General features: G+C 48.7%; 1 protein-coding gene and 1 pseudogene across 1 annotated transcript; both read left to right on the top strand.

Annotated features, from left to right (window-relative positions):
- Positions 1 to 8: 8 nt before the first annotated feature.
- On the top strand, positions 9 to 20,165 carry Stkld1 (serine/threonine kinase like domain containing 1). The gene is made up of 19 exons (XM_028757030.1): positions 9 to 51; positions 1,265 to 1,373; positions 3,231 to 3,275; positions 5,244 to 5,318; positions 6,347 to 6,451; positions 8,579 to 8,649; positions 9,319 to 9,434; positions 10,670 to 10,788; positions 10,989 to 11,152; positions 11,981 to 12,111; positions 12,664 to 12,747; positions 15,885 to 16,001; positions 16,653 to 16,793; positions 17,176 to 17,304; positions 18,073 to 18,201; positions 18,275 to 18,403; positions 19,291 to 19,431; positions 19,607 to 19,686; positions 19,912 to 20,165. The coding sequence occupies exons 4-19, from the start codon at positions 5,247 to 5,249 to the stop codon at positions 20,038 to 20,040; spliced, it is 1,857 nt and encodes a 618-aa protein (XP_028612863.1). The 5' UTR covers positions 9 to 51; positions 1,265 to 1,373; positions 3,231 to 3,275; positions 5,244 to 5,246; the 3' UTR covers positions 20,041 to 20,165.
- Positions 13,039 to 14,892, top strand: LOC114612159 (annotated as a pseudogene).
- Positions 20,166 to 20,226: the final 61 nt, after the last annotated feature.

Here is a 20,226-nt window from a genome sequence, read left to right as displayed (position 1 = left end):
CAGAGGGTCAGTGAAGCGGTGTCTCCTCCAGAGACCATGGAAAGATTTCAGGTGCTGAGATGCCCTCACAACCAAGGCCCAGGGTCTGTGGGCAGTGGGACAGGTCCGAGGGCCACACAGCCAGGCCCAGCCTTCATCACAGGTTGACCTCATGACCCCCTCAAGTTTCTTCCTCCAAGTTCTCCTTCGAGTCCTCCCAGGGCCTCAGTTTCCCTCTCTAAAATGACAACCAATCCCCCAATCTAAACTCTGGTTGGAGAATGGTGCACGTGCCCCTTCTCTCCGTGTATGGGGGGACTTTAAAGGCAGAACACGGAACAAAAAACCTGAGTGGATGTTTTTTAAATTGCTTTTTTCCTGATCTGTCAGCCTCATTAAAGATTAGACTCAGCTTATAAAAGCTTCACTTTTGCACATTTGCTTCTCCTCTCTTTTCTAGTATTCTCTGAGAGAAGGCTTACATGCGTTAGCCAAACAAATGCACTTCTGTTGGCCAGAAATGTTTAAAGAAAAAGAAAAAACAAACAAAAAACAAAAAACAACCCACTGCTCACCGGCCTAGGCTGAACTCCAAAGATTTCCTACATCCCCTGTATTCTATCCTTCCTGTACTGCCTACATGTCTTGTCTCCTTTCCCACGCTGACAGCGGCCTCTGTACTCAGGTCTCAGCTACCTCTACCCGACAGCACTGGTCTTGTACAGTTCTGGCTTGCAGACCAGTTCTGAAGGTGTGACTTCAAACATGAGCTCTGGCTCAGACCCCAGAGTGCCATAGCCACAGGCAAGGACCTTGCTCCCTTGGCCTCGATATCTCTAAAGTAAATTGTGGGGAGCACTGGTGAAGGTTTACAGAGAATGGCTGCGAAGTACTTCCTTCAGTGCTGAGCCCTAAGAAAGCTATGACTGCACCAGTTACACCAATTACAGAGCCTTATTTGGATGTTCGTTTTGGAGAAGAGGTGGATGGAGGTGTCACTGGGGTTAAGAACCACTTATACTCCCTATCCCTTGGGGAACTTTCTCTTCACTATCAGGCTGCCCCTGCAGGCTTGGGGACAGTCATGAAGCTGTAAAATAAGGGCTCCAGAATGGGTTTTAAGGGAAATTGTATTGGCTCCACCTGGAGAAGTGATGGAGGGCTTCTCAGTCCATCACCTAAGGCCATTTCCTCAATAGCAAAATTGAGAGAAGATGCTGATTTAGGGGCCCAGTGTGGAATCATCAGGTGTGGGAAATATAGAATAATGTGCACTTTCTCAAAGTCTCTCTCTTCCTTGAGGGTAGATTTTGCAAAAGCTGAGTCCCGGGGCCTTAGGGGTGAACCTGGTGGTGGAAGAACTGGAAACTGAAACCAAGTTCTTGATAAAACAGGTAAGGTGCAGAGTCCTGTGATCTGTGATGTACACTTGTGTAGCAGTTCCTCTCCCAAACCCAAGCTCACAGCCCCAGGCTGCAGAGGTCTCTCAGACTCCCAGAAATCCCTAGACGAGCCCCACTGAGGCAAGCTGTAGCATGAGATTTCCTGGTGTTCCCTCTTTACTCCCTCACTCTGCTGAGTAGAAATGTTAAGTCTTACTCCACTAACCACAATGCTCACTCACATGCCTGCCATCACCTCACTGAACCCATCAACCCTGCCAACCCAGAACAAAAACTCCAATCTCACAGCCAAAGATGGTGAGACTCAGGAGTCCCATCCTCACTGAGGCTGCTGTTTCCCAAAGGCTTGGAATTTGATAAGGGATGCAGGGCTACTGGTCTTACCAAAAGGGAAAGGGGTGGGGGGTGCAGAGAGGATCCCAGAGACTGAGTACGAGGCATATAACTGGCACAGCTGGGGTGGGTACAGGTCCACAGGAGTACCCTAGAGAGGAGTTCTGCTGTACAAGTCCCTTGTACACCTTCCTCCAGGGTGCTGACAGGGATCTTGGGGATGGGATCTGACCTCCCAGCAGCCTCAGCCCAGGGGGCTTGGGCCTGGAGTGTTTTATCTACCTCTGTTGCTCATTAGCTATAGGATTAGTTCCCTTATGTCACAGGCCAGTGGCCAAAGTGGCTACCTGTCTTCTATACAATTAAAGGAGGGTTTGTTGCTGGTGATGTTGTTGTTGTTGTTGTTGTTGTTGTTGTTGTTTAAAGCTAGCCACACCAGGCATGATGGCCTGCTCTATACTCAGCATTTAGGAGGAAGGCAAGTAAAGCTAAAGTTCAAAGCCAGCCAGTGCTACACAGTAAAACCTTGTCTCAACAAGCAAACACAAGCAAAATTAGCCATTTGGTTTTTCTAAATAAAAATCAGGTGAGGGGTTATAAGCAGGAGTCTTGTGACTTTCCAGTCTCTATGTCTGTAAGAATGGCACTGAAGTTGATAACATTGACAATGTCTCTGGCTGTCACCACAGCTTCCTCCTCTCCTATCTGACAGCTGTATCTCCTCCCAACTAGTTTCTTGTGCTGTAGTTAGCCAGCCTGTCTAATCACATGGCTTTAGCCCAATTTGTTTTTCACCAGCAAAAGGAACTGTGATAAATATCTTTAGATATCTTTACAGGGTCTTCCTCCCTTTGAGCATATATAACTTTCTTAGGGAAAAAAAAATTCATGCAATAGGACTTCAGGAGAAAGAAACTTCTTCTGTTTGTTTGTTTGTTTGTTTGTTTGTTTGTAGGATCTCTCTATGTAGCCCTGGCTGTCCTAGAACTCAATATGTAGACCAGACTGGCTTCAAACTCGGAGATCCATGTGCCTGCCTCTTCCTCCAGAGTGCTAGGATTAAAAGCATGCACTATTATACCACTGAGCTACATCCCATCCCCAACATTACGGATTCCACTTACTCTCCTTTTTTGGTTTTTGGTTTGGTTTGGTTTTTTGAGACAGGGTTTCTCTGTGTAGCCCTGGCTGACCTGGAATTCACTCTATAGCCCAGGATTGCACTAGGTGTTTTATAAGTCTAGGGGAACTTCAAGCTCAGAGATCCCCCTACCTCTACCTGCTAAGTACTGGGATTATAAACACAAGGCACCATGCCCAGTGAAGTCTTTTTCTACGTTTGGCTGACTTTCCTATAAATGGTGTGGTGGCAATGATGATACTGGTGTTGGAGGTATTAGCTGATGTGGTGGTGATTGTGATAATGACAGAGATAGAGATCATGACGGCAGAGGTGGTAGGAGCCATTGTTCACTACACATTTACTAACTGAGCTTGTCTTCCTGGGACCAACAGGTGGAATGTATTGATGAGCATCATGCCAACAAGGCCCTGGAGGAGGTAATGATCAGTGGCCCCCTGGGGCAATCAGTACTCAGCAAACACAGGAACTGGGTTTTGTTTCCACTTGCTGAGTGACTGGGTGAAGGGAAATATGCAGTGGTCATAAGGGGAGTCCACATTCAGGACATCTATTTTTTAGTTACCACTTAGGACACGTTCCCCTAATGGCTACTCTACCACTAACCATCTTTTAAATTTTTATTTATTTTTTATTATTGTTGGAGAGGGACAAAATCCACATTGTACAGCCGTGTATGGAGGTCAGAGGACAACTTTGTGGGGTCAGGTCTTTCTTCTCACCTTTATGTGGGTTCTGGGAGTCAAACCCAGACTTTCATTTTCTTTTCTTTTCCTATTTATTGATTGATTGATTGATTGATTTTTATTTATTTATCGAAACAGGATGTCACTATGTAGCTCTTGTATTCCAGGCTGGCCTCAAACTCAGAGATCTGCCTGCTCTGCTTCCTCCTGAGTGCTAGGTTTAAAAGCGTCCGCCACCACACCTGGCCTGACTGTCAGGTTTTCAAAGCAAGCATTTTAACCCACTGAGCCATCTTGTTGATGCCCAATAGCCATCTTTTTAAAGACAAGTCTTGTTTTCCTTACATTCATTTAGTTTAGTGTGTGTATACATGTACACATGCGTGACTCATGGCACTTGTAGGGAGGTCAGAAGACAGCTTTGGGAAGATGATTTTCTCCTGGTTCCTTTACTCACTGACCCAGCTCACATTTTCTGAAGATATTTTTCTTCAGACTTGGGGCTGTCCGTCAGTGATGGGGCATGTGCCTCAATTGCTCCAAGCCCTGGGTTCTATCTCCAGCGCTGGGGAAAAAAATGTTTTTCTTCTAGTTATAAAAGAAAAACAGTACAAAGTTTGGGAGACACAAAGAAAACGTTTAGAAAGAAAACGTAAATTAATCAATTAGTTGAGTGTGCTAGTGGTCACTCTCAGTCCCAGCATTGACTGGATCGTAAGTTTGAGGCCAGCCTGGATGGAATTGTGAGGTTCTGACTTAAGAGATGAAGGGCTGAGATGTGGCTCTGTGGTAAAGCACCAGCCCTGGACTTGGTTCTCAGCACAGAATAGAAGGAAAGGAGCAAAAAAGTAGGAGAAGAGGAAGGAAGAATAGGAGAGAGGAAAGAGTCAGGGAAGGGTGAGAAGGTTGAAAATTGCTTTCACAGAGCCACAGGAGACTGCAGTTACCAACTTGATAGATAGCAGCTAGAAGCCATTTCTTTAGGCCTCTCTAGAAATCTCACTGGAGAGAAAGGTGACTCCTCCTCCAGTACGGTCCCTTGTGGGTTGGCTTCCTTCTGGAGTTGCCTGCCCTTGCACATCAACAGTCAGCATGATTTGTGGAGCAGAGGTAGACAAGTCGGTCTGACATATGGAAGGAGCATAGGTGGTTCCAGCATCACAGCCATGTTGATTCCCATTCGAGTCTGCCAGGCCAGGTGTTTTCTCACCCAGCTTCCAGTCAAAGCGATGGCCCATCTGGCCACTGTGTTCAGGTGGCCATTTCTGCTGCCTGATTAGATTTGTTTCCTAAGTACTTCACTGTGCCTTTGAGCACAGCATATTCTCCAACCCAGCCTGACTGTCTCCTAGCACCCCCTGGGTCTGCACCTGTTCACTGGGGGCTGGAGGTTGTCCTGGGTATCAAACCCAGGGCTCTATGCATGCTAGAAAAGGCTCTATTCTTGAACTTACAGCCTAGCCTGTTACCATTTTTATATGTGCTTGTGAGGCTCTGAAAGGTTAAAGAACAAGTCTTGGTCACACAGCATGATCAATCACCCCATTCTGGAGACCCACACCAGCCTCCTGGCCTCTCTCTGGCAGGCTACACCGCTTCCTTGCACCCACACCATGCCCTGCTCAGAGCCATTCTTATCTCTTTGTTGGAATGTGTAGCAGAGCAGTACTGGCTTAGACACTCTGTTCCCTCTCTGTACAGCTGATGCCTCTGCTGAAGCTCCAGCACCCCAACATCTCTCTGTACCATGAGATGTTCATCATGTGGAACAATGAGGTGAGTTGGAGCGCCCACAACCCAGAAGCTGACAGCATGGAACACTCTGAGAGGCAGGCATTTCCTGGATTCTGTGCATGATCTCTGATGATCCCCCAACAGCCTCATCATATGAAGCCTAACAGCCCATTTCACAAAGGAAGATGCTGAGGCTAAGAGCCACCACTTCTGGGTTCATCAGCTCTAAAACAGCTGAAGCAAGAGGCCAGGTGCTAGGCTCTAGACTACACCTTTAGCGATGGGGTTTTGGCTTTTGTAGAAGGTGTCTGATATTGGAAAGCTGCTTTTCTGGTCTCCCCTCTTATCTCAAAGCTGTGGACCCCTTACTCCCATGGCAATAGGGTGGGAACATTATTCTCATTTCATGGGGGGGGGTCTAAGGCCCCAGTGCCTCACAATTAGTGGATCCTCAGTAGTGCTTCCCAGGCTTCTGTTCTGTTGACAACAGGACATCTTGCCTTTGCAATGAGTACAGCTTTCCTAAGTCACACTTCCAGAGGGGACTGAGGGGAAGAAGGACACTGGGAAGGCTGAGGGGCATCCATTGTGCCCCATCTCCACATCAGTTTCCCTGATGAGCTGACAACTCAGGGCTTGGGCGGGCCCTCACTGCATGTACCCTCCAGTTTCCCAAGCACCCTAATGCTTTCAGAGACAATGTTTCATTGGAGGAAACAGAACTGGCCACTGGTCACATCCTGGGACCCTGACCAGGGTGGCATCCTCAGAGGAGCTCCCAGAGTCGTAAGGGACTATCCTGCAATTGAGCGGTAAAGATGATTCCATAAAGGACTCTGCATGTGCAGAGGCCAGGAACAACTGCAATTTTCAGGAAGGTCAACTAACAACAAGGCCTGGTATAGTAGGGCATAGGAATGGGGACAAGAGAGTAAGGGGTCCCCATTAGGCATTGTTACCATTGCCACCACAAATGACAGCCACTGAACGATGCCCTGGAGCAAGTGATCCTACAGAGTCCTGAGGCCCAATCTTTGGGCAGCTGATTAAGGGGCCTTGTGTTCTGACAGATCTCCTCTCTGTTCCTCTGCCTGGTGATGGATTATTACAACCAAGGGACCTTTCAGAATGTAATGGAGAATAAGAGGAAGTTAAAAGAGGTTGTTGACACTGAGGTAAGAGATACTCTGGGGCTGGCTATGGTGCATGCCTTTGGTCCCAGCACCCAGGAGGCAGAGGCAGGCAGGTCTCTGTGAGTTCAAGGCTATCCTGGTCTACAAAAATGAGCTCAGGACAGCCATAGTTAGTTACACTGAGAAACTCTGCCTGGAAAAACCGGGGGGGGGGGGGGGGGTGCGAGTGGGGGGGGGGGGGGGGGGGGGCTAAGGAAGGGGGGAGGGAGGGAGGGAGGGACTGACTGACTCTGGGCCACCAGGTTTGAGACCCACCTAAACCTTTGATTTCTACCCCTGAAGACTCCTGCAGTAAGAGACAAGAGGAACTTTGGGTCTGGCCTTAGGCTTCTCTTCCCAGTACGGAGTCATTACACTGCTTTGTGCACTTATCTCAGTTGTATAGCTTGAGGCACTACAAGTATGCTTATACCAGATCCAGCCCCAGCCCCAGCCCCAGCCCCAGCCCCAGCCTATGCTAAGGGTTAGGCATTCTTAGGACTCAGAAGAATCCAAGGCAAAAGCAACTGATGGGGTCTACCTTCAGAGACTGTAATGCACTTCCTGAAATTCATCCAGATGAGCTCAGTGTATGTGGCTCAAATCTGAACACATGTTGTCCAGTAAGTCCCATACCTTTGAGGTCTAGCCATGCCTTGTTGATCTTCCTGTGGTCTGCTAGCTGCCCTTGCTCATGGCAAGGAAGTGCTCAGTGGGTCTGCCTCTCCTGTGCTGATCACTCCCAGTGCAGGGCTGTAGAGTACAACTGACCAGAGCATTGGTGGAAGGGCTAATCTTTCTTACCTAACCATGTAGAACTAGGTGTTTTGCTGGGTCAGAGAATAGATGTGGTTTCAGTAGGCATTCTAACAGAAGCTGATTTACCAGGGTTTACTCTGACCAGAAACAAAGAGGGCTTCCCTTCCATATACCTCTTTGGCCTATCCTTGTATCATTAAGTCTGTCTTTTCCCTGTCAAGTGTTCAAGGGGTAGTAACATTTTGTTAGAACTTTGATTTGCACCTCCATATCAGTAGTCCTGACAAGCACATTTGGATATGTGTTTTTGTTATGTTTTGTTTTATTTTATTTTGAGGTGACCATGAACTCACTAGCTAAGGATGACCTTGAACTGATACTCCTGTCTCTATCTCCTCAGTCCTGGGATTATAGGCCTCTATAACCATAATCAGCAACATTTTGGGCATTTGGAGTTCTTCTGTGCCCCTTTAACTACTCTTCCCATTCAAATTGTTTTCTTGTTGATTTATAAACATTCTTTACATATGGTAGACATTAGTGTCCATATACCTCTACCCAGTCTGGGACTTGCCAGTTCACTTGTTTGATACCACCTTGTAATAGGCAGTCCTTGCTGTAATGGCGGCCAGTCCTCCTGTGGCCAGGGCGTTTTAGACCTGGCTTAGGTAGTCTTCTCTACTCCAAGGTCACAGGGCTCACCTTCATTTTCCTCTAGAAGTTTATAAACTTTCACTTTTACCTTTGAGACCAGTAGTACCCTCCCAAGATCTGTGTATGATTTCCTGTGAGAATTTTTGTGCTCCTGTGGCCCAGGTGCTATCTCCAGAGAGTCTCAGAGAGGCATGTAGCTCACTTCATTGCCTTTCTCAGGGGCAGGCTCTAGAGTAGGCTTGCACCTCTGTCATGGGTAGAAATCTTGGAAACAGAAATAGTCTCAGAAGCCATGAAATGAGCTCCTCTAAAAGGGCCACAGCAGGAAGATATGGGTCCCTGGAACCTCAGTGTCTTTTAATCCTGAGACGAGATTCAGGAGTCCTAGGTACATAATTTGAAAATGGCTGCTGGGAGCACTAGGTACCACTTTGTTGCCGCCTGTGTTGTCTCACGGGCTCTTTTCACTCTGATGGTATAAAGTGCAAGCCCTGACAAGCACTGCAGGGGCTTCAGCATTAGTAGTGCCCATAGAGGCCACCTTCTGAGAGCGTCATGGCCCACAGAGTGTGGCCACTGGTGGCCCCAAGGCACCCAGTATCTCCAGCTTGTCACTGTTCTACTGACTACTTTGGGTGTTAATATGCAGCTTTGCAGAAATGCCCTTGGGGAATTCCTAGACTCCTTCCAATGTCACGTCCCCTGCTTCTTCCTCAGTGGATACATACCATGCTAAGCCAGGTGTTGGATGCCATCGATTACCTACATGAGTTGAACATCGTTCACAGGTGATGGAGCCTCCTCTGCCGATTGACCAAAACTCCTAGCCCCAGATACCCAGGCCCAGGGACCAGATTTGGGCAGAATGGGGCATCTTCTGTGGAGTCCCCTTCTTGGTTGAGAGAACAGCCTGACTCACCCCAAAGGCGCAGGGCTGTGGGAATGTGGGGGGCCTAACAGGGTGGTTCTAAAGGGTGAGGAAACAGAGATAAGATGCCAAGGAAGAGAAGTGAGGTTGCCTGTAGTGACACAGCCTCTGGACAGGCCAATAAGAGTTGCTGCAATCCAGTCCTAGTCTTTGACCCTTGCACCCAGCTTTAGGCCTAAGATCTCCAGTGGGAAGAATCTGGGAAATGACTTCCATCAACGTGGTCCATATGAGCAAAGAGAATAGAGTGCCCATGTTAATGCCACCAGAAATACAAAAAGATGGATATCTTCTCTAATGAGGGACCTCAGTGTTTGTACTTACAATGGAGTTCTTCCCTAATGTGCAGAAACTGAGTAGATGTCATGTTCTAGGAAACAATTATTTAATAAGCAGGCTGAGCAGAACATTTTCTTGAGGAATGAAAAGGGCTGGAACTGGGTTGGAAGAACAGGCTTAAGGCTCGAGCATGTGTTAGCCCTATCCCAGGAAGCTGCATGGTACCAGAGGCCCCTGTTCTTGGTTGCAGGAACCTCAAGCCTTCCAACATTGTCCTTATTAACAACGGCTACTGTAAACTACAGGACTTGAGCTCCCAGGCCCTGATGACCCACGAAGCCAAGTGGAATGTCCGAGCAGAAGAAGGTGGCTAGGGAAGACTGGGAATGAGTGGCAAAGGAGGTGGTGGCTCTTGGCATCTAGACAACAGTGGCTACTCTTAGGGCTGGGCTTTTCAACTCAGAAGGTCTAGAGATCTCCAACCTAGGGAATAACACATTAGATATGCCACTGTGGAAAGATGCAGGGTCCAAAGGACTCCAACATGTAAAAGAGAGCCTTGGGAAGCAAAACAATGGTTGTGGTCCCCTGAAGATGTTAACTCTTGTGGGGAAGAAAGCACCCAAAAAGAACAGAAGCTACATATAGGGGTACAGTCCTCTGGGATATAGGCACTGACTATGCATGTTAGACATGGAGCTGAAATAGTCCAGAAGATGGAAAGATGTTAGGGTAAAAGGGATCTAGCATATCAAGCCTGTAACAACTGTCACAGACAGACAGAGCAACCTGGGAAGAGAATTCAGAGTCCTGTGGTGGCAGTGGTTGTCCTTGACACACAGAGGATAGGTGGGTGAGTAGATAAATGGGTGGACAGTTGGTGGGTTGATGAGGAAGTGGGTACAGGAAAGGATTGTATGGAGGTATCAATAGGGTGTGTCCTTGGAGTCTGGCCCTTCACTGTTTGGCTGGGGATTGGAGGTTTAGAAATGGAGTGACTACTTGAGTCCAGGCACACCGGTAGAACAGGGTAAGAACACTACACTGGTGGCTCTTTCTGCGGGTTTAAGTTTTAGGAATAAGGCAATGCAGCCAGAACTTTGCCCTAAGGTCCTAACATTTAGAGGGGATAAACTGTGCAAAGAGGGCCACACTTTGGCTTTTCTGGAGCACACCTCTCTCAACTCCTGCCTATTGTCACACAAACAGGCAGGCAGGCAGGCCAGCTTGGCAGACACCTGCCCAGACGGACAAGCCTCCCTGGTGGAGATTAAGGTCTGTCAGGACAGTGCTCTCACTGCCTACAGCTTGCACTTTTGATCCCGCCCAAAGAGGACAACTAAGGGCTCCTGTCTGAAGCCCTTGCAAAGGACCACTGAAATGGGGACAGTGTAGCGGAGTCCAGTGGGGGCAAGCCTATAGTCTTAGCACTGGGAGGTGGAGGCAGGTAGATCTGGAGTTCAAGGCACATCTGGGATACAGGTGACCCTCTCTCAAAACAACCAAAAGAGGAGTGGTAGTGCTAGGGGGAAGGCTCTGTCCTGTTCCTCATCCCCAGGGAACAAAGCACTCAGTGGTTCTTTCACCTTGACTGCCCACAGACCCTTGCCAGAAGTCCTGGATGGCTCCTGAAGCTCTCAAATTCTCCTTCTCCAGCAAATCTGACATCTGGTCCCTGGGCTGCATCATTCTAGACATGGCCACTTGCTCCTTCCTGAACGTGAGCTTCCTGTGGGGAGGCTGCCTGCTTTCACCCTACCTATCATGTCTCCCTTAACCTTTCTCTATTTCATGGAGGCTACACTATGCTCACTTTCCTCAGTCCCCTGCCTCAGCTCTTGCTGGGCCTAATGAGGGAGTGCTGACAGCAGCAGTTACCTGGCTGCTGAAAAGCCCAGGTGATGCCCTCTTCCCTTGAAGGACACAGAAGCCATGCAACTGCGGAAAGCTATCCGCCATCACCCAGGCAGCCTGAAGCCCATCCTCAAAACCATGGAGGAGAAGCAAATCCCTGGTGCAGATGTCTACTATTTGCTTCTGCCCTTCATGCTGCATATCAACCCCTCTGACCGACTAACAATCAAGTAAGCTCAGAGCTGGGTCTTCTTTTAATCTATCCATATACCTTTTAGCATTTTCATACCTTAACACACAGAGCTGTCCTAGTTTGACACACATATCCCTCAACTACCTGGCAGCCACTAATCTCAAATATATGATGGGTTTGTTTGTTTGTTTGTTTGTTTGCTTGTTTGTTTTGGGGTTTTTTGTTTAGATTAGGTCTGACTATGACTCAGGCTAGCTGTGAATCCATAGTGATCCTCTTGCCTCAGCTTCCTGAATGCTGGAATTGCAGGTGTGTTCATCTGGCTTGAATACATGCCTCTTCGAAAAAGATGCAAGCAGCCCTACTTTCCCACTGGGTGCAGGGCCTTAACCTTTTTTTTTGTTTTGTTTTTGGTTTTTTGTTTTGTTTTTCGAGACAGGGTTTCTCTATGTAGCCCTGGCTGTCCTGGAACTCACTCTGTAGACCAGGCTAGCCTCGAACTCTCAAACTCAGAAATCCGCCTGCCTCTGCCTCCCAAGTGCTGGGATTAGCAGGGCCTTAACCTTAAAGACACATATATCACTTTCAGGAGACCAGGAAAAGTTTCTGTTCTAATAATGTCAATCAGAAAACCTGTTCATATGTTTTTAAGGAAGAAGGAGCATGAAGGTAGAAGTGATGGACCCAGGACCATCTTTAGGGGCCCTGCCATGGAGGAGTCCTGTGATTTCAGAGTAGAGTAGGTCCCTAGAAGTGTAACTACAAAGATAGTTCCTAGATACACATGGAACAGAAGGTCACCCACAGTGCAAGGCAGAGAGATGGTCCTATGGGAAGCCATCAGTGCTCTCTGCCCCTTTACCAGGGATGTGATCAAAGTCACCTTAATGAGCAACTCCTTCAAGAACTCCTGTGTGGCTCTGAACATGCAGCGGCAGACGGTTCCCATCTTCATCACTGATGTGCTGCTAGAAGGCAACATGGCCAACATCTTAGGTGATGGTGGGGACGCAGTGGATAGTGCTGGGAGCTGCTGCGGCCTTGGTACTAGTTTCAGATACTTGGGTGTCTCTCTCCCACAACTTGGTCCTAGACCTGCTGTTTATGCATGATTAGTGAGTGGGAATAGTTTCTAGGTTCCTCCCCTGTGCATAATGTATACCCTTGCTTCCAGTAGCCTGGCTCTGCCTATTTTCCCTGTTCTCATTGGTCATACCCCCTGTGTAGTTAGACAGTTAAGACCTGTTCACTGCCCATGTTCTCCAGAGTCTTGTGCCCTTTGGCTACACCCTCTAGGCAGCAGGCTGTGTGCTTCCTGTGTGCACGACAGCACGCACTGTGACTCAGGGATAGGATCATAGAGACTTCAGTTTGATTTTTGGTGAGTCCCTCAGCCTGAACACCCTCTGAAAAGTGAGGCTGAGAGTGCTGATGTTGTGGCCTGGTTGTTGCAAGGTGTGGGCCCACGAGGCGAGGGCCAGCAAGACAAGGGCCCACTCCTGCGTGGCTTTGTCCTCAGTCGGGTTTTCCATATCCTTGTTCCTACAGATGTCATGCAGAATTTCTCCAGTCGACCAGAGGTCCAGCTCAGAGCCATTAACAAGTTTCTGACCATGCCAGAGGATCAGCTAGGTAAAGGTCCTGCACCTTCCCCAGACTCCCAGGAAAGGCTGGGAGGTGGGGACTTACTACAGGCTTCTCTGGCTAGTGCTACTAACTGGGAATCTAATTGATTCCACGCTTACTATCAAAGGAGGGTGGGAGAGGCTGGCTTCTCCGTGCGATTTCAACAGGTCAACAGGAAATCCTCTAGCATCAGGGAGGCTGAGACAAGAAGACTGAGAGCTAGCCAGCCTGATCTATAGGGAGACAAGGCCTTGGGTTTTTGTTTTGTTTTTTAAAAAAGACCACTTTTGGGGAGACATGGTGGTACTAGGTAGGGGTTGATCCCAGGGCCTCGTGCAAAGCTGGTTAACTGAGCTACCTCCTCAGCTCTTGTTTGTTTGTTTGTACTTTGAGAAAGAGTCTAAATCGCCTATGCTAGTCTCTCTCTATCTCTCTGTCTCTGTCTCTCTTTTTTTTTTTTTTTTTTTTTTTTTTGGTATGCTAGTCTCAAACTCATTGTATAGTCCAAAAAGTCCTTGAACTTGTAATCCTTCCACCTCTGGAGTACCTGCAATTACAAGTGTGCCCCATCACACCTGGTTGAAGAGACCCTTCCATCTGCCCCATTATCTTTGTAGTGGGCATCTGAGTTGCTTCTTGTTTTCCACTTTTATAAACAGCACTATGACTGATCACCTGGCATACCAGCCACTTGGCATACTGCCTATATGTGCTTGTCAGATGTACATTGATATCAGAGTGTGGATGCTACATACCATCTGTCTTAGGGTTTCCATTGCTGTAAAGAGACACCATGACCAAAGCAACTCTTATAAAGGACATTTAATTGGGGCTGGCTTATAGGTTCTGAGGTTCAGTCCACTATCATCATGGCAAGAATCAGGGCAGTGTGCAGGTAGGCATGGTGCTGAAGGAGCTGAGAGTTCTACTTCTTGTTCTAAAGGCAAACAGGAGAAGACTTTTCTAGGCAGCTAGGAGGAGGGTCTCAAAGGCCACCCCACAGTGACCTACTTCTTCCAATAAGGCCACACCTCCTAATAATGCCACTCCCTGGGCTAATCATATTTAAAGTACCACACCAACCTTCATAGGCATACTAACCTGCCCGCCCCCCTACCAGAATGCTTGAGAACAACTCTTTCCCAGGATTGGTTTTGATGGCTATTAAGCTTCTTGGGAAATTCTGCAAACATGCTTTCCTGTCTTCCTGCTCAAATATGACACCTGTATGGCATCCATATACCCTTCCCTTCCTGAAACCTTTCATCTCTTCACCCACTCACCTTATCCATTCCTCTATCTACCTACCTGCCCAATTATATACCTATTCATCCAGAAAACACATCCAAAGGACATCAAAGATCTGTTCCATTGGCTAGGGCAGTGGAGGCTACAAGGAGGCTGTTACTCTCCTAAGGTCCCTTTTATAGTTAAATTGTGACCAATATAAAGCCCAGGACGGGAGACTATTAACACGCGGCTCTGAGAGCGTGATTCGGGGTTTGAGTTGCTGGTACAGAAGTTTGCGAGATCCCCAAGGCTAAGGGAAAGACTCGGAGGCAGAAGTTCGGCTACAACGTCAACCGAAAGCGTCTGAACCGGAATGCTCCTCAGAAGGCAGCGCCATGGATCGAGTGTTCCCACATCCGACATGCCTGGGACCACACCAAATCCATGCAGCAGAACCTGGCAGAGATGGGGTTAGCCATGGACCCCAACAAGGCGGTTCCCCTCCGTAAGAGGAAGGTGAAGGCCATGGAGGTGGACATGGAGGAGAGACCCAAGGATCTTGTATGGAAGCCCTATGTGCTAAATGACCTGGAGGCAGAAGAAAGGGAATACCTTGTCTTGGGACCTCAAAGACTATGTACATGGTGGAGAATCACGGGGAGGACTATAAGGCCATGGCCCAGGATGAGAAGAATTACTATCAAGACACCCCAAAACAGATTCGGAATAAGATCAATGTCTATAAACGCTTTTACCCAACGGAATGGCAAGCCTTCATCGATTCTCTGCAGAGTAAGAAGATGGAGGTGGACTGAGTGGTGCATACCCCCAGAACTAGGTCTACTGGACCAAAGAAACCAAACCCCGGCTGTAAGGCAAGGGATGTATAGTTTCAAATGATGCTAAGTCCTATGGAATCGGGTTTTACATGTACGCTGTCTCTGTCTCTTCCCCCGGCCCCCTTTTTCCTTCTAGAGAAGGAACTGTCTTTTTGTTTTAGTTTTTTGAGAGAGAATGTCTCTCAGCCTTAGCTGTCCCAGAACTCTCTCTGTAGACCAGATTGGCCTTGAACTCAGAGATCTACCTGCCTCTGCCTCCCAAGTGTAGGGACTAAAGGCGTGCACCACCACCACCTGGAGGACGAAGAACTCTTTCGAGGCCATGGTCTATGTTCTATTGGGAGCTTACAGAAAGCCAGGGCCTGCTGTTCTGTGTTCAGAGGGGATGCTGTATTTCAGTGTGTTCTGTACGTGATAAAGGAGTGTTTTACCTGTGGGGAAAAAAAATAAAGCCCAGGACAAGGTAGATTTTGCTTTTTGGGGCAATGGGCTATAATGCCCAACAGTGGGCCTCACCCACACCCAGAGATGCCTCTTGCTCAGCCTCATCAGTGTGGGTTTGCTGTAGCTGTTTCCTGGGTACCAGTGTCCCTAAATCTGAGATCCTTATCACAAGCCAAGTCTCAGCTCAGTCATAGTCACAGGCCCTGGAGTCAAACAGGTTGAGTTTGCACAGCTATGTAATGCCCAATGCTCATCACTGACTCTCAGCTTTGTTCTGAAAGTGAGGGCTGAAAAGAATGACTTGTTTCATGAAGCTGCTCCAAGTATATGCCTTGGCAGAGCTGGGCATGATGTCATGTACTTGTGGTCCGTTACTCTGGAGGCTGAGGCAGGAGAACCACTAGCACCCAGGAACTCCAAATTAGCCTGGACAATCCAGAATGTAGACCTTGGCAGATGGTCAACTGCTCATACTCTATGAACACATGGGCTGGTCACTCTCCTCTGTCCTGTGGTCACCCACCTGGATCCTCTGGATTCACTAGTGGGCTCCCAGCAGCCTCTGGGTACCACATCTGTGTCACACAGCCCAGATCCTCCTGAGCTTCCCCTGTGCTGTGCACTCCACAGGCCTGCCATGGCCCACAGAGCTGGTGGAGGAGGTGATCAGCATCATAAAGCAGCATGAGAAGATCTTGGATATTCTGCTCAGCACCTGCTCCCTGCTGCTGCGTGTTCTAGGCCAAGGTGGGCAAAGCAGAGTTCTTCCCTCCTAGATCCTGTTTCACCAACTCCTTCAACTTCCCACCTATTCCTAGCATCTGCCTCTCCAGTCTGTTGTTCCCTTTTGTGCCTATGTGACTCCATCTCAGAGTGATAGAGGATAGTTATGAGCCTGTATACACACTGGGTCTACACAGAACCTGATCCAGCCTGCTGGGACCCTGGACAAGCTTCCCAGCTATGTCATAGGAGCTAGACAGGTTAGTCTTCTGGGCTTTCTTGACCAGGAGAGGTTTGGAGGATGTGATTGCCAGCAGAGGACAGCACTACACTGAAGTTCTTAGAAGTCTTTGTCACTGAGACCCCCCACCCCCACCCCCTAGTTCTCTGAAACAGGAAGAAAACTTAACTAGCTCTATCTTTAAGCCTGGAGCATCTAGTTACCCCTTTACCTTTCTGGTCTTAATACTGAGAGCCTAACCACCACACAGATTGTGTCTTTTTCTTAGCGCTGTGTGTGTGAAATCCAGGCCCTCTTGCATGCCAGTGGGCAAGAGCCCATAAATACTTTAGTTTGAAGAGGTGATTCTGTCCCCAGCAAGGAAGGGAGGACATCTGTCCACCTTAGAGCCCCAGCTGTGGGGTTGACTGATGTTCTTTCCCTGGCCCAATCAGCACTGGCACACGACTCAGAAGCTGAGATCCCAAGGAGCAGTGTGATCATCTCCTTCTTGATGGATGCCTTGCGGAGCCACCCTAACTCGGAAAGACTTATTACTGTGATCTACAACGTGCTCACCATTATCTCTAGCCAAGGTGTGTTGGCCCTTTGCCCTCTGTTTCTGCTCTAAAAAGCCAGGGACAGAATAGAGGCCTTGGGAGATGGGCAGGAGAGGGGCTCATTCCCAAGATGGATCGCCATACTGCTATCTGTTCAGTGGCAGCTATGGGCACTGCTTGGAAACTGGGGACAGTGGCCAAGAACTGAATGGCTGGCTATCAGGTCATGTCAAGGCTAGGCACTGGGCCACTCAGACTTTTTACCCACACTAAGCCCACTTGGGTGAGGAGAATATTAGGATCAGACATTAATATAGACCAGCCAGGAAGACTAGGTGTTGCATCAGCCCACTGGGAAAAGGTAGTGCTAGGGAAGGTTTCTTGGGAACACCCTCCAAGTGCTTATGTCTGCCCACAGGACAGATCTCAGAAGAGCTGGAAGAGGAGGGCTTGTTTCAGCTTGCCCAAGAGCACCTGGAGCACTTCCAAGAGGACAGGGACATCTGTCTCGCTATCCTAAGCCTACTCTGGTCCCTCCTGGTAGATGGTGAGGCCCTCCTGCATAAGCCCCACTACCTGAGACCTTCTAGAACAGTTCTCAACCTGTGGATCTTGACCCAACAGGCATAACCCATTTACAGGGGTCGCCTAAGACTATCAGGAAACACATATATTTATATTATAGTTCGTAACAGTAGCAAAATTACAGTTATAAAGTAGCAACAAAAATAATTTTATGGTTGGGGGTACTACAACATGAACTGTATCAGCGTTTCTAAGTCTGTCAGGACCAACAGGTTAAGAACTGCTGTTCTACATCTTGTCCCTTTAGCACAGGAGGGCACTCCCAGGCCCCATGAGGCTCTTTGGGGAACCTAGTACATGGGTACAGTGAGACACTGGTGGGGTAAGTTAGAACACCTTGTCTAATTACAAGTAGGCTGCCTCTGGCTCCAGAGGTCATCAGAGCATTTGAGGCCCTATCCTGGTTTGGGTTTTGAATGGGGGTTTCCAGGGCTGCCCTTCTCTTCTAGAATCTATCTTGCCAAGGAAAGAGCTCCAAGCCATGCCAACCCCAGAATACCACAAAGATCATGCTAATGCCACTAATGCTGACATTCCCCATCTCTATTGATGATGACTCTACTGCAAACTCTGGCAGTGGAAAGCCCCATGTTCCATCTCTGAGGACATCTGTCCCCTTGACTCTCCTCTGCCATTCTTGGTGGGAGGGAGCAGTGTAGAGGGGCACATCTACAGCAAGTGCTTCTGTTCATACCTGGCCTGGTGTCCCCCATCTTTGTCCTGGCCCTAGTTGTCACTGTGAACAAAGAGCCCCTGGAGCAGCTCTCAGGCACAGTCACCTGGGTGCTGGCTACTCATCCGGAGGATGTGGAAGTAGCGGAGGCTGGCTGTGCGGTGCTCTGGCTGCTGTCCTTGTTGGGTGAGCAGCCTGAGGTCTTGGTAACAGGGAAGGTGACCCTGGACACATAGACAACAAGGCTTGTTCTTTGTAGGCTGCATAAGGGAGAGTCAGTTTGAGGAGGTGGTAGTGCTGTTCCTGAACAGCATCCAGCTGTGCCCTGGCAGAGTACTGCTGGTGAACAATGCATTCCGTGGCTTGGCCAGTCTCGCAAAGGTGTCTGGTAAGTTTGGGACAAGCCAGCCTGCCACCTGGAGGTGGAACAAAAGCCAGATCCCACCAGTGATGTCCACCTGGTGACCCCAAACTAGAACAGGAAGAAACAGCCTCTAGGAAACACTACTGAACTTCTCCATGTTTAGTGTCTTAGGACTACCTCCCCACTACATACATATCCCACAGCTGCATGGGTTTCTGACATATAGGTCTGTCTCCAAGTCCAGGCTTATTCCAGGTCTCACACTAAGCACTGGCAGTCTTTCTTTGCAGAGAACCATGAGCCCGGGGACAGGCCATGGTCAGCAGCATATGGTATGAATGCTCCCACCCTGGGTCTCTCAGGGCTCCAAAGGCTGTCTCTTTGGTTTCACTCCTGCTTATTTCTACTCATGACAGTCGACTGGTGGGGCCTCCTGGAGGACAGTTGGGAATCTTATTTCCTCCTGACTTGTCCCTGATACCCTTATACAAAGAACCTTTGAGGGAGTTTTCAGCCCCTCTGAGGTCCAGTTAACACTGCAGAGTGACAGGGCCACCTACACAGGAGGCCCCTCTCCACAATGCCACACCAAGGCCTCCATTTCTTTGCACGGAAGAGGAACATAAAGTGCCGTATTTCCCTTGGGCATGGTGCTCATTGCCAACAAGTGCAAAGCTGTAGAGAAGCAAAGTGGTGCAACTACCTCTGCCATTTTACAGAGCAGGGGACAGCTCTGACTTTAGGAGCTTCCATCACAGAAGGCAGAAGAGCTCTCCCAGCAACCACCCTATGACCAGTCATGGGCACTGGTCATAGACACTGGGTACAGGGAGCTGAGGAATAAGGGCAGCTGCAAAGGAGCTATACTAGACTATATTACACACACAAATCTCCCTGTCTCCCCACTCCAGAACTGGTGGCCTTCCGAATAGTAGTACTGGAAGAGGGCAGCAGCGGCCTCCACCTCATCCAAGATATCTACCAGCTCTACAAGGATGACCCTGAGGTGGTGGAGAACCTCTGCATGCTGTTGGCCCATCTGACCTCCTACAGTGAGGACCCTTACCTTGTCCCCTCCATGGCAGGAAGGGAAGGAGACCCAGAGCCTGGTCTCAAACCTCTGTAACTTGCCACTCATTTACTCTGAGTCAGATTGGCATCTGACCAACCTTAACTGGCTAGTGGGCAGCAATCCTGAGCCTCACCATATTCTCTGCTCCCCTGCAGAGGAGATCCTGCCAGAAATGGAGTCTGGGGGCATCAAAGACCTAGTCCGGGTGATCCGGGGGCGGTTTACCTCCAGCCTGGTAAGTAATGATGACACCTTTATCAAGCCAGAACACTTGCATTGCACTGACTCATAGCTCCACAGGATGCCTTTCTCTGTGACTGACTGGGCTGAATCCAATCCCAAATGGGAAGTGCAGCCAGGCCACCTGAAAGATTCCATCAGTCGGGGTTATGTCATCAAAGCAATTTTTCCTGGATCCTGAAGCCACTGTAGCAATGGTCCTCTTGTTTCCTCCTTCCAGGAGCTGATTTCTTATGCCGATGAGATACTTCGGGTACTGGAAGCAACTGTATATCCTAGCCCCCAGGAGGGTCAGCTTGAACCTCCTGCAGCACTGGAAGACCCCAAGGTCTCCTCCCACTGCAGGTAGATGCCCTCTTCAGGCCCTGAAATGCTGCCCTTCTGGTCCTGTGGTAAGGGAAAGTATCACTAGGTCCAGTATTATATTTTGCACTCCATGGTGACTAATAAAAAAGCCCTAGGCTGTTTTTGGCATGTCTGGCTGTGGTGTCAGTGGTCCTGCCTTGCAGGGTCTCAGAAAATTCTAGATGATGGG

Source organism: Grammomys surdaster, unplaced genomic scaffold (genome assembly GCF_004785775.1).
Source record: "Grammomys surdaster isolate TR1022 unplaced genomic scaffold, NIH_TR_1.0 126133, whole genome shotgun sequence".
NCBI lineage: Eukaryota > Metazoa > Chordata > Mammalia > Rodentia > Muridae > Grammomys > Grammomys surdaster.
This window is presented reverse-complemented; position numbering and strand designations above follow the sequence as displayed.

Bases quoted from the DNA above. Each gene is read 5' to 3' on its own strand.
- Stkld1 (XM_028757030.1), top strand. From the start codon at position 5,247: ATGCCTCTGCTGAAGCTCCAGCACCCCAACATCTCTCTGTACCATGAG. The intron at 9,435-10,669 runs GTGGCTAGGGAA...GACTGCCCACAG, and splicing joins GAATGTCCGAGCAGAAGAAG to ACCCTTGCCAGAAGTCCTGG. The intron at 19,687-19,911 runs GTAAGTAATGAT...TCCTCCTTCCAG, and splicing joins GGCGGTTTACCTCCAGCCTG to GAGCTGATTTCTTATGCCGA.